Source organism: Ovis canadensis, chromosome 2 (assembly GCF_042477335.2).
Source record: "Ovis canadensis isolate MfBH-ARS-UI-01 breed Bighorn chromosome 2, ARS-UI_OviCan_v2, whole genome shotgun sequence".
Taxonomy (NCBI): domain Eukaryota; kingdom Metazoa; phylum Chordata; class Mammalia; order Artiodactyla; family Bovidae; genus Ovis; species Ovis canadensis.
Genome location: NC_091246.1, coordinates 90401604 through 90414702, shown reverse-complemented (window position 1 = coordinate 90414702; position 13099 = coordinate 90401604). Strand labels below are relative to the sequence as shown.

At 40.8% G+C, this 13099-nt stretch overlaps 1 protein-coding gene across 12 annotated transcripts in view; it reads right to left on the bottom strand.

Moving 5' to 3' along the window:
• Positions 1-3724, bottom strand: part of KLHL9 (kelch like family member 9) — a 35513-nt gene extending 31789 nt beyond the window's left edge. For 10 of the 12 annotated variants that reach the window (XM_069576658.1, XM_069576656.1, XM_069576655.1 and 7 more), the window contains exon 1: positions 708-3724. In XM_069576658.1, the coding sequence (XP_069432759.1) occupies positions 809-2662 (1854 nt within the window). In that variant the 5' untranslated portion in view covers positions 2663-3724 and the 3' untranslated portion in view covers positions 708-808. The remainder of the gene's footprint in view (positions 1-707) is intronic. The other 2 variants (XM_069576665.1, XM_069576664.1) reach the window with 1 other exon arrangement.
• Between the last annotated feature and the right edge of the window lie 9375 nt (positions 3725-13099).

The following is a 13099-nucleotide window of genomic DNA, read 5'->3' as shown; positions in this document are numbered from 1 at the left end:
ATGATTCAGTCAAATGACCTATTTGGTTATTAATAATTTAATGTTCAAGTCCTTATCTACATCACTGCAGTAAGACTACATAGACATTTATTCTCTAGTAGTGAATTCCCATTTGAATAGAAATAGCTGCTATGTAGAAGAGTTTAAATTTACAATTTTACTATAGCTGAAGTGCCAATCAATTTAAAAATTATATATGTATATGCATGTATATACATATGTATGTGTGCGGTAATGTATTTTCTCTCTTCCTCTCCCCAGAAAGAGATATGAAACGCTGACTTGGGGTTATACTAGTTTTTGAGTTAATATTCCTCCAGTCTGCTGAAGAATTGTCACATATTCTGAATGTACCCACACAATTTGGTGAGTCAGCAGCTATGTCACAAACCATGAAAAAAGGGAAGCAGCTAATAAGGCTTGACGACCTTTTTTGTTTATTATTTTAGGTTATAGTAGGCATCCTCCCTTTGATGTCTTGTAGTCAAAGATGAAAACTTTCAACTTTGAAGCATAATGAACATAATTATACATTTACTTCAATCACCTACACTCTGCCTTACACAACACCACAAAAAGATATCTAACAATTTTTCTGCTTTTTACATTTGTTAAAATAGCTATGTTGAACACATACATTTGCAGAATACAGTTGTTAACCATTTGATAAACATACTAAGCCAAACAATACAAATAACATCAATTACCTTTTTAATCTAATAACTGTACCAATCATTGTAAGAAGATACAACTGAAGGGGAATTACGGGATCATCCTTGATGCACTGCAAAGGTTTTACACCTTGGTCCTAAGAATGATCTGAAGGTGCTGAAAGAGGTGATTCTCTGGAAGGTGACCCAGGATTTTCTTCAGGTGGAAAAACTGTGAGAGTACAAGCTCGAATGCCACCAAGTGACTCTGGAAGGTCAAAAACTTTATGCCACTCATCCTTTTCTGGGTCATATTTCTGGACAATTTCTACCATACAACGATTATTCCAAGAATATCCACCTACGACATAGATTTTATTTTCAAAGACAGCAACTCCAACATCACTTTGACCTCTTAACATGGCAGCAATTGGTGTCCACTGGTCAAGAGTTGGCGAATAGTATTCACAGCTTAGAACATCATCATAATCACTTGTTCCTCTGAAGTGATTGCCACCAATGACATAGAGCTTGTCTCCAACTGTACACATGCAATGCAGACCTCTGACTGTTGTCATTGGAGCCTTCTGTGTCCATTTGTCTGTATCAGGGTCAAAACACATGAGCTCATTTTGGAAAGTGTCATGAGTAATTCCTCCTGAAATATACATTAAGCCTCCATACACTGTTCCAGCATGGCCATAGTGGGGTTCACTCATTTTCGCAACATAGCTCCACTCATTCATTCTTGGATTGTAACATTCTACAGTGGCCAGCTCACCAGCTGCACTTCGCCCACCAACAGCATACAAATGTCCTTTGAGGGCGCTCAAGTGGAAAAATGTGCGCTTTTCATTTAATGATGCAACCTGCATCCATTTATTATATCGAGGATCAAATCTGAAAACTGTATCAACAGCAGTTTTTCCTTTTGTATCATAATTACTTTGACCACCAACTACATAAAGAAAGTTTCCAATGACAGCAATGCCATGCTGGTAACGAGGAGCATCCATGGGGGCTAAAGATCTCCACTCTTGAGCCCTCTCATCATACATCCGTAATTCTTTACTGACAACCAGCTGCTGCCTCAAAACTCCTCCTAATGTAACCAAGTGTGTCGAATCAGATCGAATGGCGGTTCTATCTGACTGCATCACTGGCTGCATATATGGCATCATTTGGTAATTGCTAGCTTCCAAAAGCAAATTCACACACGTATTGTCTGTTCTCATAAAATCTACTGTCTGCACATAATTGATGAGATCCTGTGGTGTCATCAGTGGAAATCGAATATTCTTCATTAATTTTGCAGCATAATCCATCCGAGGATCTTCCAACCTTAGCCAGCGACAGGCAGCCTTAAAGAGCTCAAGTTCAGTACAGTGCTTAAGGCTATTGCTAGAAAGCACAAAGGCAAGCCGTTCAAAAGGGAGTTTTAGAAACTCTCCAGTACTCAGTAAGGCAGGAAAATTCTTCAGAATGAAATTATTGACATATTTATCTACTTCTATAAGATTGTAGGTGTTAGCAATTCGTCCAACTTCAACACAGTTATCTAAAGAGACTCCTGAAATAAGAAACACTTTACAGAAGTCTAAAACAGGCAAGATTTGCAAAAAGCTGGCAGCTTCAAGAGTGTCCTGAAGATTGTCCATATTAAGAGAAAGCTTTGCAGTATAAATAAAATCAATAATTTTCTTCAGACCAACTTTGTTCACTCCGTGAAGCTTAATGCACATTAAATCCTGTTCTTTCATTCCACCTGTGAACATAGCCTTGAAGTAATCACTAGCGGACGCCATCATAGCTCTATGAACAGGGAAGATTTCATCTCCATCACCTGGCACCAGAGTCACATCACAAAGCAATCCTTCTATTCTAAGTTGATCAAAACCTTGCAATACCACCGAACTGTGAGTATTGCTGGTAAAAAAACGTGTGGTTCCTGCCTTGCAAGGCTGTAAATGGGCGGAGACGCCCATTTCACCGTTACCAAGAGACACTTTCATGTGAACGCCTTCCTCTTGCACAAAGATGTATGCCGGACAAAGAGGTTACGACCGGAAAGCTTTAAAGGAAACGAGGATGTCCCAAGAGCAAGAGAGCTCGCTTTCCTTATCAAGGGCAAACTGTCACTGCAGCACGCCTCAGAACACAATAGTCCCACATTGAAAATTGTTCTGCAGCTGGCCCACAGAGGGCTGTGGACCTCAAATCTGACTACTATGTAGATGATTCATCACCTGAGGCAGTTAAGTGACCCGGTTCACCTGGTCCGGCCTGCGCTGCTCTTCCCGCAGTTCTGCTCCGGGCTAAGGGGGAGGTGCCGCCACGTCCTGCGGCCCGGCGTCTCGCTCGACGGCGAGGGCCGGCACCTCAGAGAGCGGCCCGCCGCGCCCTCCGCCGCCCTTTGAGCGTCGCCGCGGCTACCGGCCCGTCCTGGAGCAAGGACCTGGAACACGAGCCTGGGCCTGGAACACGGGCTGAGCTCCCAACGCCGAGCCGGTCCTTCCGGAAAGGCCTCGTCCCAGGATCCCCCGGGCTAGGAGCGGCCGTGGCAGCTACTGCGGCTGCGCAGCCGCCCGACCTCGCCAGTAGGCGGGCTTGTGGGGGATGGGAGGATGTGGGCCGTGCCTCGAGCAGGCGGGGTTTGGGTCGGGCAGAGCTGTGCGTGGTGGGCTAGCGGGGTGTCTTCGGGGTACTTTGTATGTGGTATTATTAAATAGGAATGGGTGCCCGGATATTATTTTTAATATAACTCTTTCACTGCAGCTGAGCTGTTCCTCTAAATGAATACTTCGAGATTTACATTTCTTGGCTTCTGCCTTTTGGATAACAATGAAATGCAGCTTTTCTGGAAGCTGAAACCTGGCAGAAGGCTTCCTTAGGGGAAAGATGCTTTTAGTTTTCCTCTATAAAAAACAAACTTTATTAATTCTTATCCCACACTGGGAATGTTCTGGCAGGTCAGTGGTTAGGACTCGGCACTTTCACTGCTGTGGCCAGGGTTCAAACCCTGGCTGCAGACCAAGATCCCTCAAACTCCCTCAAAAAAAACAACAAAAAACCTATCCCACACAATTTAATAGACAGTTCAAGTATAACTCTGGGTACATATTTTCAGATTTTAATCATTTAAAACAGGTTATTTGCCTCTCTTAAAATACCAAATTATGACCATGCTATGTAAATAATATAGGCTGAATTTTTGCCATGCAGCAGAATTCCATCAGTAAATTTTTCGTGCTTTTGTTTTCCACTCACAAGTTTTTAAATGGATAGACAATTGTCATTTGTTCCTGAATATATACTTCGTTGTTCTCCAATGTTACAGACTCCGAGCACAAAACTTCCCATTTTGGGATAAATCCTAATGTTAGAATGCTGCTTGAAGACATACAAAGTTTTTTGCAAAATACTGTCACCAGAGATGTTTTGAAAAACTACATATTGGCACTTTTCATTGGCACTTGCCATCTACCTCTACAAGGATTGAATAAATCTCTCCTGCTGTTGTAGCTGCTGACCTTCAACACCACCAGATGGGTGTTCAGAGTGGAGATCAGAAAGGAGGCACTCTTGTGCTCTGGAAAAACTGGCAGAACAGGTCTTCAGATAGATATTTTCAGGAGCTGATTTTAGGAGCACAATTTTTGCATCTCCTCATATCTAGAAAAGCACTAAATTCCTTCATGGTGATATCTGCTCCCTCGTGACTAGCAAAACCTTCTGCAAAAAAACATGCTTGATTGCATATACCCCTCTCTTCACCAAAATCACATATATACCAACCTCCCCTCTACCTCTTTGGAGCAGCTTCCCAGAGTATGTGAAATGCTATCTCCAGGGCAATAGTCCTCATTTTGCCCCCAATAAAACTTAACTCACAACTCTTTTTAAGTACTTTTTTAAAGTCAACACTTTGAGTGTATATTTATCCCACTACTGATCTTTCCCTTAATGGTTATTTTAAAAACTTACATTTTAAAAAATTCAAATATAGTTGATTAACTTATATTTTAAAAATGACTAGTCAATTTAAATTTGGATATATGAATAAATGTATACTTTGACAACTGCTTCCAACACTTTCCACATTTTGAAGTTACTACTGTCTTATACATCCTTCCAGTTTCTTTATGTATAAGCTAACTGATGAAAATATGAAGATAACATACTATACTCACTGTTCTGCACCTATCTTTTTTAACCTGGAGATCTTAGTCATTTATAGAGAACTTCTTTATCTTTTTAAATAGCTGTATTGTTTCCTACTGAATGGATGGGTCCTACATTATTTGATTAGTCCCTAAAGATGGACATTCAGCTGGTTCCAATGGTCTTCTGTTGTTTCCTGCAGATGGCAGCAAGGTCCAAAAGGATCACTGCTATGTTCCATCAGAAGCTTCAGCAAGTCTTCAAACTGTTCAGCAGAAGAGGTTGGTTGGAATGAGACCAGCATGGAGGAATTCTTCACTGGGTTTCATCAGCATGGAAAAGTCCTGGAGGCCTGCTTGAAGCTGGAGACAGAAGAATTCCCCTGAACTGTGAAAATTCCAGAATGGTTGTGAAAAAGCACTTCCAAGGAAACAGTTTCTCTCTGGAAAAGAAAGAACAGAGCTGCAATACCTGGGAAGTTGTCAGAGCAAGAAATCATGAAATCCTTCTCTTTATTATCAAGCTTGCGAGAGAGTCTAGGAGCTGAGGAATTAGAGGTATGCTCTTAAACAATTACTGTGGATGGATACAATTCATCATACACCCACATATTAGTAATTTCAAAAGCCTCTTTCTTTTTGCCTTCATCATAAAATCAATGGGTTAAATTTGTCAAAATATTTATTGGTAGTATTAAACAACTATAAGTAAAAGCATTTAGTTCATAGCAGGCACCAGACAATTGCAGATAATCTTACTAATGTACTTATATACTTAAATATTTTACTATATCTCTTATATTTCAGTATTTTTGTTTTGTGCTAATTACACGTGTTCATCTTTTTATTTTAAAATTATTATTTAAAGTTTTACTTTCAAATATTTTTGCATTTGTTTCTCTTAAAGAAATTAATGTCAAGACTGATTTCACAAACTCAAAGGGTGGAACTGCAGTTCATTCATTCATTTTATTGAAGTTATGTATCTAAATCGCAGGTTTTATGCCTTCGAAGGATTAAAAGATGAGGATGAAGGAAAAAATGAAATGCCAGCCCTCTTGGAACTTCCTTTTTTGCTAGAAGGAAACATAAAAATATTAATCAATTTGTTAATTCATTTCAACTACATTATATACAACTCCATAAGCAAAAGAAAAAGCTCCTGTCACCAGAAACTGGAGGATGCAGTTTCAAGAATCTAAGACTTGACACTGGATGTACAGCTGTAGAACTTAGCAGAGTGCTATGGCTAGAGTGCAGATGGTAACTATATTCCTATGGTGTAAATATTTGTCAACTTTATCTTTACAAATACCAGCTCATTTTCTTTATATTTTCTTCTAATGCCAGAATACTGAACATGTAGAACCAATCCTCACCCATTTTCATTCTTCTGTTGATCTTATGGATTATCAATTCCCTTTATGTTTTATATCTTTCACATTTATTTTTATAGTACATGAGAATTTTTTTTCATCTATGAGATGAGACTATAAACTGCTTTGTGTCTAGATTACCAGGCATTCATACTGTAACCATGTATTGAAACTTTTTTCTTCCATATTAACATCTAAGATGTTACTTTCAAACTTAATTACTATAGATTATATAAAAATTTCTGAGATTTTGTTTGTTTGTTTTCTGTACCATGCAGCATGTGGAATCTTAGTTCCTGGACCAGGGACTGAACCCCAGGCCACAGCAGTGAAAGCACAGAGTTGTAACCACTGGAGTGCCAGGGAACTCCCCAGAGACTTATTTTCTCTATTTTACTCTGATCACCTAACTTTCCTTACTGTTACTGTGTTTACACCATTGCTGTTTATAATACAGTTCATTTTCTGCTAAAGCTATATATATAAGAATTTTTTCTCGTATCTATACTTTGATATTTTTGTTTGGTGATCTTTCTTAATTAACTTTGGAATTGTTCTACAGAGGTCAGCATTGGCTTTATAAAATCAGGAAATTTTGTGGACTCAAAAATAATCATACTGTAGTAGATATAAAATTCTGAGGATTTTCCTTCATTAGATGGAAAAATGAAACTGGATCAGAGAATTTCTCTTCCCCAAAAATCTAAGGTAAAGAAAAAAATAGATTAAAATCATATCACAAAAAATAGACTAAAATCATCAGAAAGTAAAAATGTAGCCACCAAAAAGAGAAGCCCAGGGAAAAAGAAAAAGAATATTTCTGCAAGTTAAAAAAAAAAAAACAACCCACAGAAATCCAACATGTTGCTTAAAGACTCTAACTCACTGTCTGAGGTTCTGCATGAAACCTTATTCTGCTTGAAGGCAACTCAATTTCTTTGAGTCTCAGTTTTCTCAAGCGGAATGAACAATATTTGCAAAGCTGATGTAAGTACATTTTAAAGCTCTAAGAAAGCCCCTTCCTTGGAGTTAACAACAAGTAACTCTTTTCCTCATTTTCCCCATATAAACCTATATGAGAATATTTTATGTCTTTTTTTGATAAACTGGTTTGACACTGTTCCATTTCACTTTTGATGGCTGACTGACAAAGTCAACTGACTTGGTAAGAACCTTGAAGAGTGAAAAATAGATATGGTCATGTACACACTACTATATTTAAAATGGATAACCAACAAGGACCTACTGTATAGCAAATGGAACTCTGTTCAATGTTATGTGGCAGCCTAGATGGGAGAGCAGTTTTAGGGGTGAATGGATACACATTTATGTATGGCTGAGTCCTTTCGCTGCTCTTCTGAAACTCACAACACTGTTTGTTAATCGGCTATACTCCAATATAATATAAAAATTTTTTTTTAAAAATAGATATGATCATATCAAAGACATATTTGATTTATATTGACTCAGCACAATGGCTTAAATCAATATCCAAAATTGAGAAGGGACTCTCCTAGGCTGGAATGGGAAAAACATCCTGTATTCTTTTGCTGATTCTGGAGCCTGGTCCACTTCTCTTGGCAAGTCTGCCTGGTTTCCTGGATCTATTCCTTTGCTTCCATATCGCAGTACTTTCCTTCTCCTTCAGGGCTGAAATCCCCAGGGGGCCCTCAGCTTTCACTCCCTTTACTTTCACTGCCCTTTCCTATTTGCACAGTCACTTCTTGTTCTGTTGTGGTTTCTGGCTTTAAGTTTTCTCAGGTGGACACAAATAGAAAGTTAAAGTTGCATGATATTTTCAGATTTTGTGGAAACACATGTAAGAGAAATCTTCCTTTTGTTGAATACTTTTGAAAACATGAGGGCCCGCAACATGAGGGCCCGCAGAGTTCGAAGGAAGCAGAAAGCGGAGTCCAATAACCAAGAGGTCTACAAAGCCCTCCCAGGAAAAGAAGCTCCATACGGTTCTTTCCTCCAACCTGCTGGGCAGACCCAGGGCTTCTGATTAATGATCTGATCCACATACTGTCTGGTCTTCCCTGGAGGCTCAGATGGTAAAGAATCTACCTGCAATGCAGGAAACCTGAGTTTGATCCCTGGGTTGGGAAGATTCCCTGGAGAAGGGAATGGCTAACCACTCCAGTATTCTCGTCTGGAGAATTCCATGGACAGAAGAGCCTGGCAGGCTACAGTCCACAGGGTCTAAAAGAGTCAGACACGACTGACTGACTTTCACTTTCCACATACTGTCTGACAGTGGGAGGTGAGTAGGCCCTGAAAATCTCAGGGTAAAAACCATAACAGGGGCTTCCCTGGTGGTCCAGTAGTAAAGACGCTGCCTGCCAATGCTGGGGACATGGGTTTGACCCTGGTCCGGGAAGATTTCACATGCCATCAGGCAACTAAGCCTGTGTGCCCCAACTGCTGAGCCTTCACTCCAAGACCACAGAAAGCCCGCATGCAGCAACAAAGACCCAGCACAGCCAAACATTATCAATAATAAATGAAAAAAACAAATATTTTAAAACTACAACAGTATTTTGAGTATAACTTCATGTTTGAGGGTGCATTCAATTTCTCTATAAATGGTAATTCCCAGTTTCACAAACTCATTTTTTATAATAGATCTTTTATCTTTATAATTAGAAAAATGTGCTCATCATAACTTTGCATAAGGATTGCAATAGTCCTTTGTACCCCTGACACAATAGTAAAAGGTTGCAGTCTGCTCCATCCCAGCCTCCAAATCCTCTTTTATCACTGGATGCCACAATACTCAAGGATCATTTTTACCTCACCACTTGCCTTTTACTTTCAACCCACAGAGTATTGAAAAGACACTGGAACCTATGCCTCACTTTGTCTTTCAACACCACCTCCTCACTTGATCTACACTCCCCAAGTCCATCTTTTCCTATTACCCATGTTTCAAAGACTAACTCCATGGACAAGGTTGCAAAGCTCCTTGGAAGAAATCATCAGCAGACGGTTGCTGCTGTTTAGTCTCTCAGTCACATCTGACTCTTCTGTGATGCCATGGACAGTGGCCCACCAGGCTCCTCTGTCCATGGGATTTTCCAGGCAAGAATACTGGAGTGTGTTGCCATTTGCTTCTGGAGAAGAAATTCAGTCCCCAGTGTGGATAGCTTTTTCCTTGGGCCCTCCACTGGGACAAAGGGAAGCCAGAGGACCATGAGAGGAGCCCACTCTAATTTTTCTGGGCTTTCATGATTAGTCATTTGGACTGGGAAGAATAGCAAACAGGACAAGAATCTATGATCAACTCAGAAGTGAGAAGACCCAGGAGACTCAGAAGGAGAGTATTAAAGAGGGGGTGTGGGGAAACGGATCCTTCTACATTATAGATTAGATCATTTTGCCCAGGACAGGGAATTAGCAGAGATCCTTGCAAGCAAGTTGCCCCAGTTCCTGTTACAGACTCCATGAAAGAGTAACTTTAAAAGCCAGATGAAGTGTGTGTGTGTCAGATGCTTCATCCACAAGAAACTGGGAAGGTACAGGAAATTCCGCAGCACAAATCCGTAGTGACATCAGCCTCTGTTGACAGCCTATACCTAGTAGAAATCAGAGCAGTCTTTATGGATAAAGGGGGTTGTGACATTCAGAAGGACAAGTCAGATATTGGCTAGATCCTAGAGAGGAAACAGGCTTATGCATGAATTAAGGAAAGAAAAGACAACCCATCCATGGAAGAACTCAAGGACCAACAGAGTCCAAAGAAAGAAATTCCTGGACTTCCCTGATGGTCTAGTGGTTAAAAGTATGCTTGTTAATACAGGGGACACAGGTTCGATATCTGGTCCAGGAAGACCCCACATGCCTCAGAACAACTAAGCCCATTAGCCACAACTACTGAAGCCCGTATACCCTAGACCCCGTGCTCCACAATAAAAGAAGCCACTGCAATGAGAAACTTGTGGACTGCAATTAGAGAACAGCCCCCACTTGCCACAGCTAGAGAAAGGCCACACGCAGCAACAAAGACCCAGCAGCCAAAAACAAAAATAAAATAAAATAATTAACTAATTTAAAAAAGAAATTCGTATAATGGCAGGACCCCTCCTCCCCCAAGGAAAGGTAAGGGCTGAGTGTCACACCGTGCAGCCTTCCTGTGAGGGCCCGAGTGCACCGGGCATCCATGTCCTTTGTTCTATCCAAACTTCATGACATATTTTCCAAGAGGTACATACCTCTACCTTTGCTGCCTAAAACTTCCATATCTCTAAGAAGCTGGATTTCTCTTATACTGAAGGTAAACTTATGAACTGTTTTTGCCTTTTGGCCAATTCCCTGAATACTGGTTATATTTAACCTTAAATACACTTGCTACATGCTGGCTGTCTTCTGCCAACCTGGAATGTTTCAAGCATAATCCAAGAAAAAGGAGGGAAACTGCCACAAAAATTTAATAGTGTTCTCATAGAAAGACTATGCTAGCCAGAAAGCTTCCATGCTAGCCAAGGAAAAGACAAATGATCTTAGATTAGACTGGTGGAGAGAGAGTTAAACTTTGTAAGACCATAAATTGAATCATTTACACCTTTTACATGTATTTCTGTTATATACTTTTCAAAAAATTCTGTGTTTAATAAGTTACAATGTGTCCCATTGTAGCCACTTAAGGTAGTACCAGTAGTTTCTATATTATCTGTCAGGTGAAGAAGTGAGCAGCTTCCACCAACTTGACTGGCTTTAATTCCATAGTGAAGAGAAAGTCACTCAGTTGTGTCTGACTCTATGACCCCATGGACTATAGGCTACCAGGCTCCTCTTTCCATGAGATTCTCTAGGCAAGAATACTGGAGTGGGTAGCCATTCCCTGCACTGGGGATCTTCCCAAACCAGGGGTCAAACCCTGGTCCCCTGCACCACAGGAGAATTCTCTACTCCTGAGTCAGAGGTTGGGGCTTCCCTGGTAGTTCAGAGGGTAAAGCATCTGCCTGCAATGCGGGAGACCTGGCTTCTATCCCTGAGTCAGCAAGATCCGCTGGAGAAGGAAATGGCAACCCACTCCAGTATTCTTGCCTGTAGAATCCCATGGACAGAGGAGCCTGGTAGGCTACAGTCCATGGGGTCGCAAAGAGTTGGACGCAACTGAGCAACTTTACTTTCTTTCTTTCTTTCTTTCTTCAGAGCTTAACTTGACTGGGACACAAGGCAAAAAAAAAAAAAAAAAAAGTGTATTCAGAAATGATTGTCCAAGTAGACCAGAACAATCAGAAGAGATACTCCACCTGGCTTCTGCCCTATACCTCTGGTCATTATGTTATTGTGCCCTTAGTATCTAATGATAAACTAAATTTTCATCAGAATGTTAACTACAAATGGGTGCTTGCCAAGGGCATTTGCCATTTGCCTCTGCAGGGAATGGGCTTCCCAGGTAGCTCAGCTGGTAAAGAATTCACCTGCATGCAATGCACAAGACCCCGCTTTGATCCCTGGGTCGGGAAGATCCCCTGGAGAAGGGACAGGCTACCCACTCCAGTATTCTGGCCTGGAGAATTTCATGGACTGTATAGTCCATGGGGTCGCAAAGAGTTGGATACGACTGAGTGACTTTCACTTTTTTCCGTGGGGACTGAATCCTTTGCTGCTGCAGCTGCTGACACACCTGACGGGAGTCCAGGGTGGAGAACAGGAATGGGGCACTCTGTGATCCAGGAAAACTGGTGGAACAGGTCTTTAGATAGCTATTTCAGGAACTGATTTCATGATCCCAACCCTTGCATCTCCTCACATCTAAGAGAAAGTGAAAGTGTAGATTCTCTACCATCTGAGCCACCAGGGAACCCTCACATCTAGAAAAGCACTGAATCTTTTCATGGTGACATCAGCTCCTTGTGACTAGCAGAAAACCTTTCCTAAGATATGTGCTAGGTTGTATGAACTCTCCTTTCACCAAAACCACATGTATTTAGCTCCCCCTACCTACCTTTCTGAAGCAGCTTCTCAGAGTTATTTGAGGTGCCATCTCCCAGGCTGCAGTCCTCACTTTGCTCCCAATAAAACTTAACTCACAACTCTCCCATTGTGCATCTTTTTAAGTCAACAAGAGAAAGAGAAGTACCTTATTTTTAACTCCAAGAAGTAGCTGATCCAAATGGTCCATCTGGGAAGAGTGATGTTTTAAAAAGTAACTTAATCTCTCAGAGAAAGCACTGGCACCCCACTCCAGTACTCTTGCCTGGAAAATCCCATGGACGGAGGAGCCTGGTGGGCTGCAGTCCACGGGGTCACTAAGAGTCAGACACAACTGAAGCGACTTAGCAGCAGCAGCAACTTAATCTCTTAACAGAGCCATATGAGCAGGGCTCATTCATTATTTTTTATGTCTGGGGGTTAAAAATAGATATCATATGTTATGCTACTATAGGTCATATACCTGGGAAAACAGACTGAAAATTGGATGAAGGCTGCCCCAGGAGGGGGAAATAACTTTGGGCTAAATGACTCACCTTAGCCAAGAGCAGTTTCCAGAGAAGATCTGCAAGCATGAAGCATGACACTCTATCAGTAGCTATAAGGAACTAGTTCTTAGGTCTTTAAGAGAGATTTGAATGGTGCATCAAATGTCTATTATAAATGCCAAAGTGCTAGGTTGTATTCACAGGATTATAGGAAACAACTGAACTGTAGAAATAATATTACTAGACTTGATTTGTAAACTAATATTGTTGGCTCCACTTTGGACCAGGTACTGCTTTGAACAAAAGCAGTGTTCTTATTCAAGAACAAGATCACTTGTTCTTATTCAAGAATTGAACAAGAATTGAATAATAATTGTATTCTTGTTCAATTCTTCCCATTAGTTTCCTTAAGAAGGTACCATAGAGGTTGGATAGGATGGCTCAACAAAATAATTCATAGTATTTCTCTGTAGTCTTCTTCCTGT